Source organism: Lygodium microphyllum, chromosome 17, assembly GCF_053477565.2.
Source record: "Lygodium microphyllum isolate KBCC chromosome 17, Lygodium_microphyllum_v1.1.10, whole genome shotgun sequence".
NCBI classification, from domain to species: Eukaryota; Viridiplantae; Streptophyta; class Polypodiopsida; order Schizaeales; family Lygodiaceae; genus Lygodium; species Lygodium microphyllum.
The window spans coordinates 19,048,887-19,073,995 of NC_141151.1; the positions used below are offsets into that span (position 1 = coordinate 19,048,887).

Sequence of the window (25,109 nt, forward strand, 5' to 3'; positions counted from 1 at the left end):
TGGAAAACAACAAACACAAGAGGGAGCAGCCGCCAGTTAGGATGTTCATGCAGCGGAAGAAGAAAAGAAGTGGATGCCGAACCCGCCACCAATCTTTGCCTTCACTGGAGTGGAGGATATTTGCCAGTGTTTGAGTAGATCAAGCTTTGATACCATGTCAAAAGACGACGTACCAACGAGACAATAGGGTTTGTGGGGAGGAACACAGAGTGAACTTGGCAAACATGGAGAAGAGAAGAGAAGAGAGAAGAAACTCTGATGAATGGAATGATTAAGTTCTAAATCATGGAGTGAATGTGATACAAGGGAACAAGGATGCCGTAGCACAAGGAAGATGATGAAGACAGCCACGAACCACAAACCACAATGTCCTCCTAAAGGGATATGAGGGTAGTCGAGAGGCTGGAGAGAAGAGGTGACGAACTGAATGAATCAGCCGTAAAAAATGAGTGTCAGAGGCAACCTATCAATAGGCAAGAGACTATCTAGGGTCGTACCTGGAGAGAGGGCGTCAACTGTCTAGGCTGGCGCCCCACTATGGGCGCCCAATCCCTTTTTGCGTTCTACGTTTTCCAACAACAAGTACACTTGTTGGCCACAAAACCTGCAAGAAAACACTCCCCTTCATAGAAACATGAAACGGGGAACAGGGACGCCAAACCTAGGGAACGGGAACGTGGGAACAGAAATGGCATTTAAAAAATTAAAATTCATGAAAAATTTTTAATATTTCACTCATAATCCATGTGGACTCAAATCATTTTAAGTTTTAACTTTAAGATATCATGCATCATTCTAAAACTACTAATTATAAATTAAATTACAACTTACAAGGCTCAAGAGGTAAGCTATTCAATTATAAAATGCATAATACATATGCCATAAATGATAAAACAATGAACAATGAACTAAACTTTAAAGTCTAAGCTAAAAGAACATGCTATGGTGCCATTGCCAAAAAACTTAAAAGATTACATATATGAAGTCTAAATTCTAATCTTTGAAAGAACATGCTCATTGCCTCAAAAAAGACTACAAATATAAAGTCTAATCTCTAGACTGATGAAGCAAAATGCGGCATGCCAAAATAGCCCAAAGGGCAACTGCAAGACTGCAAGTACAAATATAATATTGGCATGGCACAACAGCCCAAGTGTCACGACTCACACTATCATCTACGATCATAATATCATATACAATGTACATGTGTCATGTATCATGAGACTCATGATAAGTAAACTAAATCAAAGATTGTCATCATGATCTAAGGCTGCTCTAGCTACTCCTGAAGTGCCAACCTCATTATCATGTGTACCATGAATTGCTGCATCTCCCTCAACATCAGCATGTGTCTCCTCTTCTTGCGCTGCATCTCCCACTCTGTGAATGGATTAGACTTTGTTGTCGTACTGTTACATAACATCCTCAAATTAGCACTAACGAATACTAGATTGTTTTCCCTCTCCACACCAAGATGGTTCCTCTTCTTTGAAGCAATGTGAGCATATATACTCCATAATTGCTCCAACAAGAGAAGCTAACTGACTAACTCAAAATACGGATGGCTAGTTGCTGCAACTCAGGACCATCTGAACCATAGTCCTCCCACCACAAAGCTGCCCCAATCTTATAGTGATCCTCCTGTGCATCCCCACAACCAAAAGAACCCCGAAAGGTTCTATAACATGAAAGTTGATCTCTGATCTTTCGTCTATTGCCATGATCAAGCACTAGACGAGACAATATAAGTCTCCATGCATCCATAACCTCAATGTCATTCTCCTGACCCTTGCCCTGGAACTCAAGATCCACAACAAATGCAATTGCAGGCATGGGTAAGCTATAGCAGTTCCATCTCTTCACAACTAAATGGCGTATATCCTCATATGCCTCATCATTTGGTACCAACTCCTGCAACTTTTCATTGAGTCTATCCATAGCCTCATATACCTTGCCAATGCAAGGTTGCATAGCATCCATAACTCTTAATAAATGCACAATAGATGATACCATAGTATCTATCCGCTTTACATCATCTCAAAAAGTGGAGTTATTTGCTTTCTCCAAGCATAAGATACATGTAGGAGTATTTGCCAATGTTGATGAGGTGAACTCATCACTAATAAATAACTGCCTCAAGGCACCACTGCATTCTCTTAATTTACCTAGCATCAAGAAGTTAGGCAAATCTCGTATCAGAGTATTTTAAAAGTGTCTTCTTCGACCACAAAGAGAAGTAATGGCGAAGAAATTGGTGGTTCAAAACAAAGCTAACCATTTGACTTCCTTGCTCTATGATAGGTGCAATTCATGACAGGTTGCCAATATTCTTTAGTAGGTTGTTCAAGCAATGAGCCATACAATATGAAACTGTGATATGCAGATAATATCCCTGGATAATAGCACCTGCTGCCCTGTTTGTGGGCTCTCCATCTGCAACAAATCCCACAAAATGCTCTAGGCCAATAAGCTCAATACCTATAACCCACTCTGCTCCAAGTACATCTGCTGACTTTTCTGTCCCCGATGCATCATGTGAAGATATGAAATACATTTTCCCACAAGAATAAGCAACCATACCATGAATGGATCGCTTGCGTGTATCACTCCAACCATCAGCAATCAAGGAAAATCCATTTTTAGCCCACAAGCTCTTTCTAGTCACTGTTGCTTGCTCAACAAGGCGCTTTTCCTTATCAAGCAAAGTGGTGCGTAAGGTCTCTAATGATGGAGGTACATACAAAGGGTCATACTCACCAATCTTCTTGCACATCAATTTAAAATACTCTAACCTAGCTGCACGAAATTGAATGTGGTCATGATAAAAAAAAATGTGCCACTGATGTATCCACCTCTTCCTTCTTCTTGGGATCCCAACTAGTATCAAGTGTGCTCTGTCTACATGTAACATGTGGCATTGTTAATGCTATGGCCGATGCAATGCCTGCAGTAGGTGTGGAGGTAGCACTTCCTGATACCGACTCTGCTCTAGACACATCTGATGGGAATGGTGTCACAAAAGTTGCAGGGTTCATTGCAACATGTCGTGGTCTAGATGCAAGATAAGCTTGCTGACCTGCTACACGGTCACGAAGCTCCCTTTGCTTCTCCAAGGTCACATTCAGACAAAACTAAACCTCTGAATTTGGCTCATGTAAGAGATGAGCTCAAACCTGATTATACGTAAAACAGAACAAGTGGCAATTGGTATTCCATATTCTAATATTTAAGTAACTTTGAAAAATTAAAATCAATAAAAATTCAAAATACAAATGCTCGGCTCAATGGATTACCTTGTTTGCTCCACTAGTTCGCTTGTATGGGCAAAGCTTGCAAGTCCATGGTCGAGATCCTCCACCACTCAATGGACGGTCAACATTTACTTCTTCCCACCATGACCAATCATCAAACCTTTTTCCTCGACCACCAACCCGATGAGCAGGACAAGAAGATGAAGCAATTTCAAGCTGAAAATTGAAATAAAAATGGCTCGAGAGAAATGAGAACTCGAGTTTCAAGAGAAGGAAGAACTTAGAAGGCTCAAGAGTCAAGAGAGAAGGGAAAAGGAGAGAAGGGAGAAGGAAGAAGGAAGAAGAGAAGAGAAGAAGAAGGAAGAGAACTTAAAAAGGTTCAAGAGAGAAGATCCAAGGAAGAAGGAAGAAGAGAAGGGAGAAGTGAAGAGAAGGAAGAAGAGAAGGAAGACAAGGAAGAAGAAAGAAGAGAGGTTGGAGGCGGGAGGAGACAGGGGGATTGGCGGCTAGCGGACTGGTCACCAGGGAGGTTGGCGATCGGAGCCTGGCGGACTAGTCACCGAGGGCGAGAACGGGCAGACGAAGTGGGCGGAAATGCACAGTCATAATCTGCAAACTATCGGGCGGGAGCAGCGGCTGGCTGAAGGTAAGTGGGTGCCATGTGGCGTTCCCTGTCTGAAGCAGGACAGGGAATGTTCCATTGATTAGCAATGCGTACCATGATGGCTTCGTGCCGGGGATGGCGATTCCGCGTGCCGGGGGGCCGTTCCGGTTGTTTCCTATTTCTATGCTCCCCTTTCACCAAGAAACCATCTCTTCAAGACACAAAAGATAGGCATCCAAGTTGCAATGAAGCACAAGAGAGAGAAATAAGAACAACAAGTAAGAGTTATGCCAAAGTGAGAGAGATGGAAATAAACCATGAGGAGAGAAGATTAAGGAAGAGAGATGTTGTAACCAACTCAACGACCCACCTCCTCAAATCCCATGACTCAAAACCACCTTTCCTTTTCTTGCATTATGATAATCAAATTTATATACATTTCGCTAAGGTTTTAGAGACCCTTGAATTTTAAGAATGAGACAAACGTGTTTGACCTTTCCTTTTTCTTTCACAATATTTAAATGTGAGCCTTTGGACCCACAATTATGCATTGCTTCATACGTGATTTTCAACAAAGAGTACAAAAGCAAAATGCTATTTTATAAAGATGTTTCCATGATGAGCATATCTTTGTGTACATTTTTACACACATTTCCAAGTTATAATTACAATCTACACTATGCCATCTTGGATATGAGCGTCGTGGGTGGGACTAGCGCTCTTCTAAGAGGGGGATAATGTTAATGGCAAAAAGTGGCAAAATTTAAAAAGCAAAAGTCAAAGAAGAATCGAAGCAAGATTAAGCATACGAGTCAATAATTATTTTTAAAGAGATTTTAAATTTGAGCTCCACCATTATCTTTAGGCGCTTGTAATTTTTTTATGGCATCCTTTGTATTAATTGCAAGAGCCGAGCTCATGCTCGTGCAAATTGTATTATTTCCCATAGGCTCATCAACCAGGAAGAATGCGAGGGTTACAATGAGGTGCTCTATTAATTTATCGCCTTAGACTAGTCAAATAACCTTATGAAATGCGTACTTGATGAAGACTAGTCATGAGGCCATAAAGTGGACACAATGCCCAAGACACATGGAGATCCTAACTTTTTGTATAAAAAGGATGAAAAAGAACAGAGCAAGCTATTCACATGTGTGCAAACTTGAGTGTCTACACTTCATGTTATCATTTTGTTTGCTTTCCCAAGAGTGAAGGAGAGTGTGAGAGTACATGTGAGGGTGAGGGACTAGAAAGGTGAAGCTCTCCTCCACTCGTCTCTTTCTCTATCCCCTTGTGGCAAGCAATTGAGGGAGTGTGTGAGGATGAGTGTGAAAGAAAGAGAGAGAGAGAAAGAGAGAGAGAGAGAGAGAGAGAGAGAGAGACTTGTGTATGAAGTTCTTTGTACTCTTTTTCTCCCCTTCCACTCTACCATCTCCTCTCTACATAGGTGTGCATGTGGTGGTTGCAAGCACGTGGAGCTATGACTCTTGGAGCATCATGTGGATCATGGAGCTATCAACAAGCCTTCAAGTTTTGGAGCACACCAAAAGAGATGAGTTGGTAAAAGTTTGCTATGTCTCAATCTTGGTCTTGCATTTATTGCTTTCGTGGTTGGAAGAGTGAGTCCATTATTAGTTTGAGAGAAACGTGAGGCAGTTAGATGAAGGATAGCCTATTAATGTGGTTGATAACTCTTGAAAACAATAGAGTCTATCCAATGCCCCACTTGTGCGAGCAGCCCAATTTGAAGGCTCTTCACCAAGTATACGAATAGCTGTATATGGATGGTAATGATGGAGCATGACCCCCTTTGGAATTGGAGAAGGAAGATCCCCTTTGAATCCTCCTGAAAGCGAGATAGGAAATTCCAAAACTCGTGAATCTGTGCTCCAAAGAGTCTAATCCAGAAAAGAGATGCCAAGAAGAGGTATTATGGATGATCTTCTTAATGCTCTCATTGTAGTCGATGTCTATGAAATCATATAAGTGAGTAGATTTTGACAACTCTTATGGAGCCACAAGTACTAGAAAACCACCTTCTCTCAATGGAGCAAGCTACAATGATATAGGTGTCAAACAACCGCTCTCTCAATGGAGCAGACTATGGAGCAGATAGTATCTAGCAGTTCCTTTCTCTTGATGTAGCAAACTACAAAACCAAGGGTCATGGAAGCCATTGAATCCAAAAGAAGGTGGGGGAAACCTCTATAGTGTATTGCAAGGGTCCACAAGAGGGCTTATTGCCTCATGAAATCTTAGTGCCTCTTGCTACTCGAAATGGCTTAGTATGTGTTGTATTAATCTATTGCCTTGATTGTAGAAATCTGATATTGATGTAGAATGATTTGTCACCCAAAACCACAAAGTGGCATGAGTGCTTGTAGGTAGATGCATATACTCCAATAATGTAGGGAGCAAAGGTTGACAACAACAAGCTTCAATAGCATGTCCTAGATTGCTGAAGTAAGAGCACCCAATGCTCCATGCTCCTGTGACGAGATGCTCTAAACACAAAAACACAATACCAATCATTCAACAAAGGACAAAATGATAACACAAAACACAGTTAGGGTTAGAGTAACTCAGAGACAATGAACACAAATAATAATGAAATGAATGACTACTGAATATACAATGCTCAAGCAACAAACACACTATGCAAAGAGTAAATACTGTACCACCAACTCCTGTATCTCAAGGATTAGGGCAGGGGTAATCAATTGGAGAGTATCGTACTCCAAACAGACCCCAAAACGCAGCAAGAAAGCCTCCAAATGTCGAACACCAGCAAACACAGCCCAGGAAGGCTGAATCTAATGCAGATGGCAATGTAGGAGAGAGAAATAGTAAAACCGTAGGTGAGGAACAAGAAAACAAAAAAACGTGGATGAAAGAGAAAATGGCAAAATGCAACTTGTTTAGGATGGGTGACAACTACAGGAGAGAGAAAACTGCCAAATGCAGCTGCAAAGGCTGGGCAACAACCTACAGGAGAAGGCAACAGCTGAGGAGAGAGAAAACTGTGCAAGGGGAGCTCCAATCAGTAAATGCAAGCTGCTTGATGATGTGGGAAGCTGGCTACAGCAAGGAAAACCAGCACCAGCGGTCAGCAGGCTGCAATCAACTCTGAACAGTGTGTGGTAGGCTGGAAATAGGTGCCAGACTGTTGTAGATAGCAATGGCTAGCTTGGACCGCGATATCCTCCGTGTCCAGGGTATGGGCAGCAAGCTAAAAGACTTGAAATGTGAAAAAATGAGATTAAAGGAGAGTGGTGGGCTGCATATCTATTTATAGAAAGTTTGGGACACCCAAATCAGGGTTTTGCATGTGGGACACAGTAACTCTAGGATCACATTTATTTTTAAAATAAAAGGTTTGCTTTATTAACAAAGCATGTTTTGTGATTGTTTGAGTCAAGCTAATGCATTTTAAGCTCAACACCCCCTCTCAAGCCCAAAATGGAGCCATGAGAAATAAGCCCTTAACATATATAGTCTTTTACCCCAAGGAATCCCACCCCAAAGCAACCAAGGCATCGAGCAAAGGGTGCACGTTGGTTGCCCAGTGACCTACCAAGACTAGAGAGGCGATGGTTATCTTACCAAGGGAGCCCAAGTGATCACCCCAGAGAAGCCAGGGCATTAGACCAAGGGTGCGCGTCGGCTACCCAAGGGCCTATCAACACCTGCAAAGACGGATGGAATGATCTTGACCGAGGAGTTGTTCCCTACTCAAACTCTCCCAACTACAAGATGTCTGGTGGAAAAAATGTCATCTATAGGGATCATGGGATAAGTAGCTCCACCGTCCACAATCCAAATAAGAGAAAAAATGTTTGGCTATGACAAGTGGGCCTCTATGACCATCTTCTCAAAAGACAACTCATAGATATAGACAAGACTCACATCTAATGCCTCTAAAGAGATGATGTGAACTTCTGCAAACCAATCAGACAAGCCCTCTGGCGTTGAGAACGCTGTCAACTATGATGGCTGACCGGTGACAACGTGAAACCGAGCTTTCCACGGCCCCTGAGATTGGTTGACACCACCCTGCTTCCCTTGCTGGGGATTATTGTGAAGAAAACTGCTAGAGTTTGCACTAGGGACACACAGAGTATACGACCACGACAAAAACACAAAGAGACAGATGCAGCCACAGAGCAAAACTCAAACCCTAAACACAAAACTCAAAACTCAAACACAGAAACTCAAACACCAATAGAAGAAGTGAGAGAGAGAACACAACTCTGAAGTGAATGAATGTTGTAAATGAATGTAAAAGTGTATAGTGTGCTCAAGGGCAGAACAATGTTGGAGTGTGATGTCCACCAGAGATGAATCCCAAATCTGTGACCACCAATCGGAGTGAGAAAGTAGAGGAACTACAAAACGATGGTACCAGAGACTGCTGGAGAACGAAACTCAAGCAGTGGCGCATGCACAGGGCAAAGGGCGGCCCCAAAAAGTTGCAAATACAGAAGACTGAGTGTCACCTAATGGAGGGGAGCATCAACCAGTAATCGCATGGTAGTGGAGGACCAAAACAAAGGGTATTGAAGGTCGCCTGATGGAGGAGGAGAGTTGCCTACTATCGCCAACAGCCAGAAGTGGCAAACGCAAAGAGCAGATGAGGGTGGAGGTACTGACAATGAGGAACAAGGCCAAACGCTGTAAGATGGAGGGCGCCAAATAGTGGGCGACAGCTAGAAGAAGGTGCCAGGGCACTAAAAGGCTGGAGGGAGAGATGGCAGCAATCGCGAAGGTTGGACAGCCACGTGGAGGTAGACTAATGGCTGAAATCTGCACTGGAGAGTGTGAAACCCTCATAGACGGAATTAGGCTGAATAGAGGCAACCTATCTATTTATAGATCTAGAAGGGTGCCCCAAAAATTAGGGTTTTTGGGAGACCACTAAAACTCTCACGCACTGCTCCCCTCTTTAGGGTTTTTCATTAATTAAGTGTGTTTTGGGACTATTTAAGAATGCTAATCAGCTGAAAAGCGTATTTTAGCTCAACAGTTACTCTACTGGAGTACAGAGGATTGAGATTTGGAATTTGGCTATGTGCCTCTTGCCTTTGATCGATACTCCTCATCAAAATGGTCAACCTTCTGACAATGTTGACAATACCTATTCTTCCTAGGTACATTCTCCCACCCTGGTTTAAGAGAGGATTAACTATTCGCTTGGATCTCACTAGATGACATCTAAGTGGAATTTTGAGGTTTCTTACCTTAGGGCCACCGCTACAGGAAATGCCCCATGAAACTTATCGAACATCCTAGCATATCGCAAGAGCTGACACTCAAATACATAGAATATGAGCATAGTGGGCTGTGAGATGACCTATTGCACAAAGTTAAAGTATTTCCTTGGCAACTTGTTTAGGAACAACATGACCTGGTCATCAGGGGACTTAGAAGGCCCAGTCGTAAAGAACTCAGCAAGGAATCACCGATACTCAAACAACTTGACCTTAAGGTCATCCTTGTCATTAATGGTGAAACTCTGAAGCTCATGGTCAAGATTAATGCAACGGGTCCTATCCTCAGCCGCATAGCGGTTAGTCAAGTGTGCCCAACACCCTCACACTAAGTCGAAATGCTGAAGCTGAGAATGAAACTCAAGTAGTAAGCCCTACATCAGCTCAACTATAGCAAAGGCATTACGAGCCTTTCATGAGTAAACGACCTCGTATGAAACAAGTATAAGATCAGGTTGGGGTTCGAAACCTTACACAAGATCCCACAGGTTCTGGGAGTCTAGGACATGCCTCATCAAATTGGACCAAGTGATGTAGTTAGATCCATTGAAATGAGTCTTGTCATTGAATGAACCATGAGGTGTTGGTGGAGGTGAATAAGTGTGATGCGGTGATGATAAGATGGTGGAGGATAAGGAGAGGGAAAACAAGTAGAATAGGCAGAAATAGGCTACTAATGTCCAATGAGTGTCAATTGTTGTGGAGGCACTAGAACACAGTAGCCCTGTCTAAGAGTTGGCTGGGGCACAATAAAATGACCAAGTGGTCCACTGGGTAAAGCCATAGAGGCAAACTGTGGTACCAAATGATCCACAATCAAAGAATATCCTAGAGGGAAAAAACTCAAAAGTGTGTATATGGGAGGATGAGCTCCCATCACAGGTACACCATCCGAATAGGAGAAAGGAGTCCCAAAGATTGTGCCTAATGGATGACCCCCTAGTGTGGTATGTGGTGAATATATAGGTGCACTTAATGGAGGCTAAAAGGAATATGCTGCGAAAGATGAGAAGGAATGGGTGGCAGCCCAAATGGATTTGTGATGGGTGAAGATGTGGGAAACATCATTGGTTCCTTTTGCCCATTAAATGCAACAAAATGAGATGTACCTACTCCAGTATGACCATGAGAAACAAAATTATTTAAAAGAAAAGGAAAGGAAGGGATGGAGGTCAAGGATATCCCACAATTCCTAGAGATTGAGGCAGGCGGGCATTCCTTTAGGCAGCAGGTCATTGTGAGTGGGCAACCAGGGCAGTGCTTGCACTGCCACAACTTTGGGCATCAGGCAACAGTTTACACACGGTTTGGAGCCAAGGCGGCTCCGCCCACAGGTCCGCAGGTGGACGCTGACAGTTTCACAAGGGTCCAGAGGCGACAGAGAGGGAGACGGCAAGGGGAGGCGCAACCAGCCCCTCAAGCCCAGCCTCATCAGCAAGGTGATGGCGGACGAGCCCCCCCCTACACGCCCCACCCGGCAAGACCGATCCCCCCCCATTTTCTCCACATGAGCCACAGACTGCCTCGCCGGAGCCCCCACAGGCCCCTCACCCACCCCCACCCCCCCCCCCTCCACTAACCACGGCCCACAGCCCCCCCTTGCCAGGGCTACCACCCCCTCCCCACACCCACCATGCATCTCTAGCCATCCCACCATAGCACGATCCACTCCACCCCCATCACCCCTCCTACCGAGCACTCCCCCTGACCCGCACCCAGATCAGGTGAGCCCCCCCAGACCCACTCCCCCTTCTCCCACAGGAGGAATGAGCCACACACACCTACCTCCTCTGCACACCAGCAGTCCCCCCCCCCCCTCCCCCCTCCCCCCCTCCTTTAGGCAGCAGGTCATTGTGAGTGGGCAACCAGGGCAGTGCTTGCACTGCCACAACTTTGGGCATCAGGCAACAGTTTACACACGGTTTGGAGCCAAGGCGGCTCCGCCCACAGGTCCGCAGATGGACGCTGACAGTTTCACAAGGGTCCAGAGGCGACAGAGAGGGAGACGGCAAGGGGAGGCGCAACCAGCCCCTCAAGCCCAGCCTCATCAGCAAGGTGATGGCGGACGAGCCCCCCCCTACACGCCCCACCCGGCAAGACCGATCCCCCCCCATTTTCTCCACATGAGCCACAGACTGCCTCGCCGGAGCCCCCACAGGCCCCTCACCCACCCCCACCCCCCCCCTCCACTAACCACGGCCCACAGGCCCCCCTTGCCAGGGCTACCACCCCCTCCCCACACCCACCATGCATCTCTAGCCATCCCACCATAGCGCGATCCACTCCACCCCCATCACCCCTCCTACCGAGCACTCCCCCTGACCCGCACCCAGATCAGGTGAGCCCCCCCAGACCCACTCCCCCTTCTCCCACAGGAGGAATGAGCCACACACACCTACCTCCTCTGCACACCAGCAGTCCCCCCCCCCCTCCCCCCTCCCCCCCCCCCCCCCCCGTCCACACAGCTACCAGCTCATCTGCCCCTACCACCCGCCATACTTTCCTGAGACAGGCACAGCTGCTGCCACAAGAGTTTTTTCGCAGTGGCCCGTGGTCTTACCTACGAGTTGCGGAGCACGGAGAGTTTCCACTACCTCTAGTAGTGGGGATCTTCGTGGTTCGTAAGTCAAGGAGGGGCAAGGTCCACCTACTAGCACCACTGGATGGACCAAACTACGCTCTTTTTTCAGTCATCCTTCTCAGAGGAGTGGACAACCACACAGATTGAGGAGGAATTGAAGAGTCAGGTGGCAGATCACATCTCGCAGTGGATGGGAGATGAAGGACTAGCACTGTTCGCACAACAGTGGCCAGGTTGCATGATGCACATTAACTAGTGGGCTGGCGCCGACGTTCCGCATTTGAGCATTATCTTTCAAGCCCCCCCACAGTGGGGAGCGCCGAGGGATGTGATTGAGTGGCCCCCGGCACAGGCGGCCCATTTCTACCAGTGTACAGAGTCACGGTTTTCAGCATGGCTAATAGATGCATTGATAGTACCACCTGGAGCATCTATTACCCCTATGGTCCCGACCGAGGGCCACCATGGGGGACTGGAGCTCACCATCCAGACCGGCGGCAAAACGTACCTACATGCTTCGCAGTCTCTCTTCCTCATCTGCAGCTTCCACGCCGAATAGATGCCTATTCGGTCAGTCACAAGTTTCCCCATGAGCCTATACCTTGCATCCTGGAATGTGAACAGTCTCCACTACAGTGGGGCGCGTGGCTCGAGGAAGTTGATTGTCCGGCAGGAGCTGTAGCCTACCCTCGCCGGACGGATAGACATCTTGCTACTGCAGGAGCACAAGCTTACCCTCGCCCAGGCTCAGCGGGTTGGGAAGGTATTGCCGGACAGCTCGCATACTTATTGGGAGCAAGCCATAGGTGCCCACGGTAGGAGCGGAGGCGTATGCACATCTATTGGTCCGAGTCTCACCACCTGTGTACGAGACCACGAGATGATAGTGGTAGGAAGGGCTCTATGAATCAGACTGGATATTGGGGACTCGTGTATTGGAGTCCTCAATGTCTATGCCCCTACGGAGGTTAGGGCACGCAACAAGTTCGGGGTGGAAATTGTAGATGGACTCTCAGAGGTGGACTCTTGGATTGTTGGAGGAGATTTCAACAATCTGGAGGCTTTGGAGGACCAGCAGGGCAGGAAAAGAAACTATCAGGGCATGGCTGGGGAGGAGTAGGAGGACAGACCCGGACTCCAGCACGGAGTGGGGAGTCCCCTTAGGATTTAGATGGGTGAGCAGAGGGCAGACCGTCCGATATCTAGGGTTCCAGGTGGGACTTGATATCACTCTTGCCCAGCAGTTTCTTCCTGTTCTAGAGTCTATTAGGAGGAAACTGACCTACTAGAGCACGGCTCGCCTCTCACTAGCCGGTCGAGCACTGGTGGTTAACCAGGTCCTTCTAGCGACGGCCTGGTACATCACCTCGTGTTGGTGTTTCTCCTCATCGTGTGTGCGGAATTTCCTTTGGTCGGGATCTGATGGCTCCAAAGACTCCAGGGCCAAGGTGGCGTGGGCGACCATCATATGACATCGATCAGAGGGAGGGCTTGGGATCATAGACCCAGAATATCAGAGTAGAGCCCTCTTGGGCAAGTTAGTTGTCCGCGGTCTCACACCAGGTGGGCAGACCTGGAAGGTCTTACTGCAGGAGGGTCTTCAGGACTGTAAACCGAGGCTTGGCAGGGAGTGGAGGCTGTCCCTAAGATGGATCTTCACTTCAGCCCAGATTACCCCGCCCAGATCACCTTTCCTGCGGAGCCTACTCCGCGTGTGGCAAGGCCTCTGTAAGGCCCTAATCTAGAGCCCCCTGGGCTGCCAGGAGGAAATAGACCGCCAGCCGGTGATCTGGAACCTCCTGGTGAGCGTCCCCACATTCAATGGGTTGGGTGGGAGGCCCCGGCCCGGCTCGTTCCATCAGGACGTGGCGGGAGGTGTACAGGATGGCAGACATGGAGGTGCTATAGCAAGTATCAGGATGCACGAGAGGAGTGGAGTTGAGGAGAAGAGAGATAGACACGGCAATACCTCCGGAATGGCTTGCCCCCCCGATACGAGAACCGATAGAGGCCAGGGAAGTATAGGCAGCCAGGTTCTCTCCAGTAGGCATCCCTCTTTAGGTGGCAGGTAGAGTGGGTGGCGCCCCCCAGGGGACTTTCTTTACCGTTCAAGAGGGGGGACGTCTGGCCCTTGACAGAGGGCAACAGGATGAGGGGATTGCCACCCTTTCATGGAGGAGGATTCGGATGGTGAGTCTTCAAGGGAAGACTTGGCAACTGGACCCCTATGTTTTCTAGATGGAGCTCAAGGAGTGGCGCCTTTGGATCTGGGAGGATAGACCACTTGATTAGCTGGAGTGGGACCCAAGAGAGTGGCTATGGTCGGCCTCTGCGGTTGCAAAAAAGCCACCCAGGCTCCTAGAATACACTGTCAGGATTGGCAGACATGTACTGATGCAGGAAGATATGGGCTGGGCGCCGTCACGCAGCAGACACTGAGCGGAGCACAGCATCACGGAGCCCTTCCGATGGACCTTCTGGCACCGCCTATGGGATAGCTAGAGGCCAAGGCAGGTGTCATGTTTTTTATGGTTGGTAGCACATGGAGGATTGGCGGTGGAAAGCTGGCTTGCCTAGTTGCAGAAGCAGGGAGGTTGTAAGCGCTGCACACAGCAGTTTCTAGAAACCCCAAAGCATTGCCTTTGGTCTTGTGAGGCGGCGCAGCTTGTGTGGAGAGGAGCATGCCATATCCATCGACGTATAGCCCCCAGTCTTGGGTATATTTCATGGGGAGCTTTCTGTTGGCAGGCAGTTAGTCAGGGCCGTCACCTTCTGTTTGAGGCCGGAATGCAGGACACGATTTTCATGATTGAGGTAGGGTCATGCGCAATGGTTGATCTGGAAGCTCTACCTATCCGACGGGTACTGGAGCCCACAGCAGACCGCTTAGAGATATGGGAGATCATAGGGAGCCTTACTAGATGGCACATCTGGAAGGCGCGATGCCAGGTGGCCTTCGGCGGTGAGAGACTCGCAGCACCTGCGACCTTAGCAAAGCTATGGACCTCCATCATTCACTCCCTCCACGGCCGATGGGATCAGGTGCAGGGCGAGTCCAGGGCTCGTCAGGAGCTCGGTGGTCACTTCATGCGTACTTGGGGCGGCCAGGGCCTATTTTTCGTGATGCAGGCAGGCAGTCCCGTTTGGTGATATACCCCTCCCCCATGGCTTCTTGCCCCCATCCCCCCTAGACCGCCTTGAGAGGCTTGTATACATGATGTAGTGGTGACTTTGCATCAGCTCCAATTTACTCTGTTGAGCATGAGCACTCCGTTGTAATCAGTTTTTTTGAGTAATATAATCAGCCACATTCTACTGGAGAAAAAAAAAAAACCAAAACAGTTGCTTCCAAATATCATGCATATGCTTGAGCATCATAAATACGTTGAATCCCTTCCTTGCAAAGGATGTAATCACATAAAAACAGGACGACCTTCAAAGGTAGAAAAGCTAACTCTTTTCGCTGAGCAACAGCACAATATTGGCCATAGAAAACTAGAACATTGCAGTCTTCTAAGCTTTACTTGGAAATTTTATGGAGATTGCATCTACCTAATTTGTACTCAAAACTGAAGTTCTCCAGCAATTCAGCATTAGGATGCTACATCACTGCCAGCTTAATATTTTGCATTCAGAAATATTATTGTTTTGCCCCTACAAGTGAAAACTTCATGTGCCATGAATGAGACATTGAAGTGGCAGCCTAAAGTGTTCAAGCAAAGAATCACTTCTATTATTCAGTGCAAAGAATCCAGTCCAGGATACTATATCCCTGCTAGTTTAACAATTTGCAGCCAGAAATATTGTTGCTCGAGCCTAGATTGAAAACTTCACGTGCCATGAATAAGACACTGAAATGGCAGCCTACAGTGTTCAGTGCAAAGTCCCTTCTTGTATTGAATGCAAAATAGAGGTATGCAACATCAGCACTGTGCTTACTGACCAGCTCAAAGGATCCTTACATGTGTTGAATGCAAAAGAGAGGTATACAACATCAGTGATTGGCAACATGTAAAGTCCAGCATAGCAACACAAATACTGGACAAACGATATCAGTAAAGATCAAGCCCTACTCAAATGAGGAGAAAAATACCGTTTTCTCTGTGACAATTCTGAAACAGCTGGGCACAGTGAGACCAGCACCTCCACCCATGACTAACCCATTCAAAAGAGCTACCTGCACAATTACAACGTAAATATGCAAATGCTTACTGCCTGTATTTTGTAATGGAAATTAAAGAAACAGAATCAGCAAAAAAGATTACCATCGGCTTTTTGTACGAGTGAAGGTGGAAATCTAACCAATATTTTCTGTAGACTATCTCTCTGCATAAACCATCTGCAGCAAAACAAGATGTCTGAGATGAGTTGCTCTTTTGTGTTTCAGGTACACTTTCTGCCAGAAAATTCTTGTAACTAGTTACCGTCTTGTTTTCCATGACGGTAAAACATTCGTAAATCGCCACCAGCACAAAAAGCTCGACCAGCTCCCTGACAAAAGTTTTTGTCCATGACAATAACAAGCAGCAGAAATCCATGATTAACTTGACATCCAGTTAAGACAACAGATGCATTGATGTCCCATTCAGCTAAGCAAAAAACTACGTTGTTCCAATAGCTACTTACTGAACACCAATTATTGGCATATTGTCTACCTGAAGAATGCTCTACTTTGCCACATCACAACAAAAAGAACAAAAATTTTGCCTGCCCTGACGTAAACCTAATAAACATAAAGCCTTACTTTGCTCAATGCAACATACAGCACCGTTAGCTTTCTCAAATCGTAGCAGACATTGTATTTACAAATGGTCCACCAAACTCCTCAGAACAAGTAACTTTTTAGCTTACCTTGATAATAACCAAGTTCACAGCATCGTCTGCTTCCCATTTCTCAAAAACTTCACAAAGCCTCTTTACCTGCACACAGCAGATTTACACACATATGAATACAAAGATGATTCAATGCAAACCAAGAGAGCTTTGTCTGATGCTGAGACTTGAATTCACCAAATTTTTTTAATGCAATATTTTTAAACAAGATGCCAAGGTCCCCCCTATGGCTACAGCAGATCAAGGCTGGCCCATCCTTGGGATTGAACCGAGCCCTTCACACATGCACACAGCTGGTTTACCAGCTCGCCATTCAGCCCATTGGCAAATTCAGCAGTTTTTCCAGTTCTTTCAAACAGGAACGCGAGCAAACTTCATGGCCATAAAACAGACCGCCCAAAAATATGCTGGAACTCATTTCTTTCCATGGAATACAACCCACCCCTATATGGAGTCTAATCTGATATGCTGGGACACCTTGTAGCCCCACGAAATCTGAAAGAAACTGATAATGCAAATGACGACAAGCCATAATCTAAAGAGCGATGTTCTAAATCATCTGACGCCACAAAAATCCTCCACATGAGCATGCATATCACCAGATCAGTGTGAATGCATGCAAGTCCGGAACCACAAGATCAAAGCTTGTGTTAAGATGTGCAAATGCTGACTACAACAGCTTACCACTCTAAACGGCTGTATAAACAATTTCGCATATTGCTGTACAATTTCAAGGAAGTCATGACGGACTGATTGGATTTCTGGCACATATTCGCACAGGACTTGCAAAAATAGGAATTTCGTACCATAGGTAGCGTTATGCAGTTCAATTTGAGGGGTCTATTCAAAGTTAAGATTCTCGCTCCATTTTTCTCCTCTTCCACGAGGCCCTGCATTGACGCGGTAAGGCAATACGGATCGGATGTTTTGCCCTCCACACAATGAGAACATTGCCATTTTGGAAGCTTGACAATGCGAGGATGTTCAAACCAGAAATTAACTCGCACTCACCACCTCCACGAGGTAATCTGGAGACTGCCCGTTCGACTCCATCGACGACGATCTCGGGATATGCCTAACAAAACCAGAGGATAGTAAACAAGAAAGACAGGCAGACAGACAGACAAACAGACAGGCCGAGAGAGAGAGAGAGCGGACCAGTCAATAAATGATGGCGGCTGGGAGGCTAGAGCCTGGAAGGTGGCGAATCGCGATCGACTAAACAAACATACAATGAGGATTCAGCAACTCGCTCACCTCGCTCTCACTCACATGGGACTCGCGCGCTGCCTTGATGTGCTATTGCACGTGCATCTATGCTAGCTTCTTATTGTTGTGAAATCAATTAATGAGGGGCCGAGTTCCAACTGTATACCAAGGCAAAGCTTGCTGACGGGCAGGCCATAGAAAAGGGCCAATGAGCATCGAGCTTTCCCAAAAAAGGGCAGTGTGGCCTTTCTTGCACACTAGGCACGGACAAGTATACCAAAATGAGGGGGCATTCAATGCCTCCCCCCGCCCTTCGTTGGGCCCTGCTGTGCGTCTTGCTGAATCCTGATCTTCTTCCCGTTGCGTTTCATTCTGCTTCCTGCTGCTGCTCATTCTGTCAAGGTCCTCCTCACCTCCATGGATTGTTGATCGCTTCATCAGCGTGATCACTTCTCTTCCCGTTGCTGATCTTTCTGAGGTGCCCCTCATCTCCATGGATTGTTCATCGCTTCATCGAAGTGCCGCAGCATAGTCGAAAATCCAGGTACTCTTTCATGTCTGCCTTCTTGTTTAGCGCATAAATAATAAATAAATCTCCATTATGGAGGAACATTTTCTTCTTCTTCTTCTTCTTCTTCTCAATACATGCATTTCTTTTCTTCTTCTTCCTGAATCCTCCTCGTCTTCTTCTTCTTCCTCTCCTCCTTGCATATTCTCAGAATATTATTTCTTCTTCTCCCTCTTCTTCTTCTACTACTTCACCTCCTCCTCATCCTTCTGTTCTACATTGAACTTCTTCTTCTCCATACTAAACCACCTCTTCCTTTCTTCTTCTTCACACCCTAGTACTCCTCCACGCTAAGCCACTGCTGCCGCTGCTGCCGCTGCCGCCGCCGCCGCCGCCGCCGCCGCCGCCGCTCCTCCTCCTCCTCTTCGATCTATCATCATTTTGCAATCTAAATTAGGAGCTGTACTTGCGCCTATCTGCTTGTAGAAAATCTGCAAACTTTCAGATTGTTATATCAATTGTTACATAGGCATATGCAATCTAGCCTTTCAACACACATGGTTTTGTTATTAATTGTTATTTAAGCATATGTTATTAGTGGAAAATAGGGGGCCCAAAATCTATTGCTCCTTCGTTCCCCAAGTCATCCGTTCAGTACAGGGGACATCTGGATCCGGTTTCAAATTCGCTATTAGAAAATGACCTTGAATCCGCAGGAATTCGGGCGGGTTGCAGCAACTCTCGTAGTCGCAGCTGCCATAGTCTGCATGCATGCATACATTCTTGTGTCTTGGGGTCAATCTCCTAAATTGCAACAGTTATGAATGCACAAGAATTTTGAAAAAAAAAAATTATGGTGCTGACTTTGATACGTGATTTGTATGCTAGCAACATTGAATTTATGGTATAGATTTGTATACATGATTTGAAGCAGTGGATGTTGATGCATTTTTTTGCATGTTATAGCAATTGATTTAAAGAATGCATCAACACTAGATTGTAAACACATAGTTCTATTATGAGATGGCTACGATTTGTTGACAAATTGAGTGACATAGATATCTAATCAGACTACACTTGACATTCAGTTTGTATTGGATGCTTTGAGAGGACAGGTGTGCCGATAGTTTTTTATTTTATTTCATGCATGTTGATTATTCGTGTATTCTAAGTAGGTGATGATAATGCATTTCATTATTGTTAGTTAGTTTGTCATGATAGGGAGGGTGGATGCAAGCCCATAGATTTTGAAGTTGTCTTGTTTTGATCTGTATTTTGGAAGAGTTTACTCTACCTTGAGCAAAAGTCACGTGCTCTCTCTCTACACACATACAAATGAAAAGTTATAAATAATAAAAGTATTTATAAAAACATCTGGATGAAATATTATAAATGACAAAAGTCTTAGTAACCATTTGGAGGTTGAATAATAATTGGCTCTAAACATACATCATCTATAAACCGATGTCTAAATTATCATGTGTACTATGGTATATAACTAGTCATGTATGGATGTAGAGAATGATATGTAGCTTATCATGTATAGGCTGATTAGTATGCATTGTTATGTATACATTGATACGTAAACTTTGGGTGGTTGTTATATTGAATCATTGCATCATCTTATGCTTTAGCTTCTTGGATCCAAAAGAAGCGTAAGGACAATCATTTTTATATAAGTTATCATTTTTTGTTTATACTTGAACATTATTTGTATTAGTTATTAGATTTGAAATATTGTAATTAATTATTCAACCTTTGAAACTTCATGCATCTTGTATGTGTGAGTGTGTATGTATAACAAATTTGCATTAAGTTGATTCCTTGCATGGTCTCATTTATTAATGTTTTCAAATCTCAATGTGTATAAAAAGTTTTCATTAAATTGGGGATCCTTACATGGTCTAGTCTATTAATGTTTTCAAGTCTCAATGGTGCAATAGAAAATCTAACACTACAAGATATAAGCATTATACCGACGTTGAAAGCGACGAAAATATAAATAAAAAAATTTACTCCCTTCGTCACAAAAAGCATCGTTATTGGTGATGCCATAGAACAGACGGTATTAGCGTTGTTATCAGCGTCGCTATTTGCATCGGTAAAATGCGATGCTAATACCAACGCAAATAGCGACATTGATAACGACGCTTTGCGACACTGATAATGACGCTTTGTGATGCTAATAACGACGTCAATAACAACGTATGCAGGTTAATTTGTGACGTTAATAGCGATAGTAACATGAAAAAAAAATTGTGGCAGGACAGGTTGACATATAGTATTATGTGCTTTATTTGGACTATATAAAATAGTTTCTGCATTGTATACAATACTCGTGTAAATAAAGATAAAGTATACTTAAATCATAACACTGATACATAAAATAAATGCATGATTGCATAATGAAAGCGACTGGTACAATCATGGTAAGATATCACTACTACATTAAAAATGTCTACACAGATCACGTGACCAAAAAAGAAGGGTGTGTGAGCTCCAGGGATCTACATGGTAACTACGGACAAGAAAGATGAGTGACTTACAGGGTCGCCATATTCATACAATCGGTCGATCAATGTAGGGAGATCGTGTCTCTCTGCATATCGAGTCTCAAGGCCGATCGGATCGCGATTTGTAATGGAGTACTACAAAGGAAACAAAATACTAACTGTTAGAAACACAATTGTCAGTACAAAGGATATTGCAAAAAAATAAGCAAGCAAAACAAAAAAAAAACTTACAAAGTCCTTCAGATATGTCATGTGACCGCCACTCCCAAGATGATGGACCACTTCAATTTCTAGTTGTGCCCTCGCCGCCTCGCGTTGCTATCTCCAATGTCTTAGAGAATCTATAGCCTCCTCTCTTAATCGGCATTAATCGTCTGCGTCTAGCCACTCTGGCTTTGCAACCCCACTCTTGAGTGCCTTGCGTGCGTCCGATTGTCCGTGTGACATATATGCACGCATGCACTCCATCATCTAGCCCGTAGAAAACCTATCTGTGCGGATGATACCAGAAACTTCTCATGCAAGGATGCTACTATGTAGTCCTTGCTCCCCTCCGGTATGTTTTTTCAATGATTCAAGACGTGTCGAAAAACTTGTTGGTACAACTCTCTCATCCGAGCCATCACCCTCATCATTCATGATGATGGCTCTTGATCTATCTAGGGTATGCCTAAGATGGATCCTCTCCCACCTGCCACTACGCTCTTTGGCATATTTAGAATACCCCTGTACATCTGATGTACCGATCGGGGTAGTATCTATCGGAGTAGCACCCATAGAGGTACCACTTACGAATAGTTGAGCAAAAGCTAGAGTGATTGGAGTAGACGTCCCCAGAGGTGTAACAAATCTCGGAGGTGACGCAACTCCAGCAGAACGACGAGACGAAGACACCGCATCCGTGCCTCCACAGTAGCCACCTAAGCCACGCTCTCTAATGCCGCCACGACAGCGAGGAGTAGCACCTGTATCTCGAGCCGACCGCAGGCTCACTGCATCCGTATCTCTGCAGCACCCCCCTGACCTTGAAGCACTCCCTCCATCTGGCCCAAGTCTGGAGCGTCGACCTCGTCTGCTCGAAACTGAAGCAACTGATCGCGCCGAAGTAGATCTAATAGAGCAGCCCGACAATATCCGAGACAACTCCCGATCCGCCATATCTCTGAATCTCGCCATTTGATCTGGAGACATGTACGTGAAGATATCCTGCAACTCCTCATCGCTTATCCCTCGACTCATCCTGTTTTCTAAGTATCCACAAATGTCACTTGCATAGACAAAAAATGATATTAGCATAATCAATTTAAATCATACAAAGCACGGTAATATAAATCTTTAAAATTTTATCTTTCTTAATATGCATATCTTATGTATCCTTATAAGCGATTGGTAAATGAATTGAATAAGTGGATGCTCCAAGTATAAAGTATCATACGGTCCCATGTCAATCTCCTGATACAACTTGGTATAAACTGGAAGGTCGATAGACATGTCACCACAAAAGAATGAGTCCATATCGTTCTCAAAGAATTCTTGGACTCTTGTATTTTCATCATTGTTGCCCGATGCTGGCTCCTCTATATGCTCCAAGCTTTCGGTGGCCTCCACCCATTGCAATATCGACCCCTCTATTTGCATATTATCCTTATCTATGCTTAGAACATCGCTTTAATCATATACTCTCGTACTTTGGGGAGTTGAAGATATAACATACCACCATTGAGATTATCGGAGATTTGGATAAAAGATTACATGTTCACAAACACGTACAAGAGAGATTTAACTATTGTAACATGTACCATATCGTAATACAATTAACAAATAAATGAGTTCATGCACCTGTTCACAATGGGCTAGCAACACAAAGGTGTCGCGCAAATTCTTCCATTTTTTTTCGAAATCTATTTCGAGAAATCTAGATGGACCTCGTCAAACTGTTGCTCCAGCTCCTTCAAGTACCACTTTGAACCACTGCACATCGAGTAGTATCATGGAGAAGCTACAGTAATCCACTGTAACAATACTTTGCAAGTTTCCAAAATACTCCATCTAATCTATAACCATGTTTGGATCTGTTGCTTGTCGTTGGCTCTCTTGCTCGAACCTTGCCATGATACCACAGTCTATTGTAGAGCGCATTTTGTCAATACACTCCACACGGAAATATCGTCCGCGCGACCACGTTTCATTATATATTTTATACTGTACATTGAAGCACTTAATTAGTTGTCGCATATAAAATATAGATACGACAAACCCTAAACACGCCATCACCTTTGGACTACATCCCCTCGAGAATTCCCACTGCTCAATTGAGACCTTCGCCCATTCGCGAGATATTGCGGTCAAAGCTCCATGCAACCATCGTGTTGATATAAATCATGGCATCTCCTTCACACCCTCGAGATATCGAATCGGTCGATGGCGCGTACTACATCGAAATTCAAATCGCGCTTCCTTTCGATCTTACCTAGCTTGTTGGTACCTAGCGAGCCACGTCTCCACAAAGGCATGGTGCAACATACAAAAGCGATTCACTTTCTCCTCCATTGCAGCATCCATTCTTTTTTCTATCTCATTTCCAACCACCACATCTCCGGTTAGTCTATCATCGTCCATCAGCAACCATAGCATACTGTTATCTGGATCCACCGTTGGTAGCCATTGTGAAACATGCACTAGCGCCTCAGACACCAACCAACCTTCAGCCATGCTACCTTCTAGCTCGTTGTTGCACTAAGTCTTTCAGGGTTTTCATAAAGCGCTCCAAAAAGAACATCCATTGTATACGGACAGGTCCAGCAATCTCCACCTCATCTACAAGATGCACAAGAAGGTGGATTTGTATCTTGAGCATGCTGGTAGGTAGGTATTTCTCAAAGAGACTGACCATCTCCACTCCTCCCCGCCTCGCGGATTCAATAGAGGACATCTTAAACTCATTCTGTGAGATCCATTGCACTAAAGTCGACAATTTGTAAATGGCTCCGTGTATTTCTGGAGTAAAGCATCCTGCGATCATGATCGGTAATACAAATTGCCACAAATGAGAAAGCATTATGAACAATGACTACACTTCAAATAGCAAAATACGCAGGTCACTTGCAATCCATTCGTAATACAAACCTGACATATCTTATGCTAGCCATGGGATTTTAGTCCTAATAATTGGTCTTTAGAAAATGCAGACCTGAGAGAACGCATCATACCTGTTGGAGTGCGGGTAGACTTGACTATTTGCTTCACAATGCACTCTTCTTTAGTGGACAAAACCCAAGGAGCGCAAGGTAGTTGTATGCGACCATCAACACTCGACTGTGGCCAAAGCGCCTCCATCTTGCCTACCTCCTTCAAATCCATTCGTGCCCCTATAGTGTCTCTCTTTCTTGTGATGTGGTCCCATAGCAAGCTGCCCACGTTCTTGAAAATATGCATGGAATCCAACAAGTGTTTGATTTGTAAGTGGGTCCAATATGGCAACTCGTAGAAAACTAAGAATCGTCGCATTCCGTTTGGATGTGACTCCGCGTGGATCATTTTCAGCTCGTACCAGCTTTGGGCATTCATACGTATTGAAGGTCGTCCAAAAAAACCTTTCCTAAGTTCATGACCCTCTGACATGAAAGTGGCGTGTCTTTGATATACCATCTTATTCATGGTTTGTAACCTTCGGGAGTCTAACTAGGACCTGCACAATGGATATGCATGATAACTTGAGATAACCAGGCCTGTCTCAATACCTCTATCCAATGAATACAAACTTGAACGAGCTATGATAGATATTACCAACTAGAACGAAAGTCTATTTACCTGAGCACACTTCGAATCCCGGAAAGTCATGCATGGTCCACATGAGAATGGCTCGAATATTGGCAGACCGTCGACCATCGCACTTGCTCAACATGTTCAAGGTGGAAGGAAGGTCTCTCGAGACAATATCCATATGGAGGAATTTCAGTACTTTATATCCCAAATGTGTTAAGAGCTAGTGTATAGTAATGACATGATGTATTTCAATGTGGCTCCTCGAAATCCCCATATTCCAAGCCAACATTTGGGTGGGGACATTCTTGTAAGTACGTGTCCAAGTTGCCCTCCTCTAATTACCCCTTGTCCTCCTCAGTTTACACCATTTCAACGTTCAATGCATGATTGGAATGTTTTTTAGCATTCTGATTTGGGAAAATGATGCATAAATGGAACTTTGGGTCAATACTATCTTCTTGGTGATTGTGCTTACCCTACACGCTTTTGGATGCTACCTCCTTTCAAGGGTATCAAGGACAGACTATCTTTGAAATGTTTTTATTAGAACTACATTAAGTCGAGCGTTACCCACAGAG

General features: G+C 45.0%; 1 protein-coding gene across 2 annotated transcripts in view; it reads right to left on the bottom strand.

Annotated features, from left to right (window-relative positions):
• Positions 1–17,835, bottom strand: part of LOC148021642 (3-hydroxyisobutyryl-CoA hydrolase-like protein 5) — a 41,608-nt gene extending 23,773 nt beyond the window's left edge. For both annotated transcript variants that reach the window (XR_015694361.1, XM_087697109.1), the window contains exons 1-7: positions 17,695–17,835; positions 17,548–17,611; positions 17,343–17,426; positions 16,555–16,623; positions 16,128–16,194; positions 15,969–16,042; positions 15,797–15,880 (exon numbers count right to left, since the gene is read on the bottom strand). Coding sequence is in view for 1 of the 2 variants with exons in the window: in XM_087697109.1 (XP_087553235.1) it covers positions 15,797–15,880; positions 15,969–16,042; positions 16,128–16,194; positions 16,555–16,623; positions 17,343–17,426; positions 17,548–17,589 (420 nt within the window). In the remaining variant the exon portion in view is untranslated. The remainder of the gene's footprint in view (positions 1–15,796; positions 15,881–15,968; positions 16,043–16,127; positions 16,195–16,554; positions 16,624–17,342; positions 17,427–17,547; positions 17,612–17,694) is intronic.
• Positions 17,836–25,109: the final 7,274 nt, after the last annotated feature.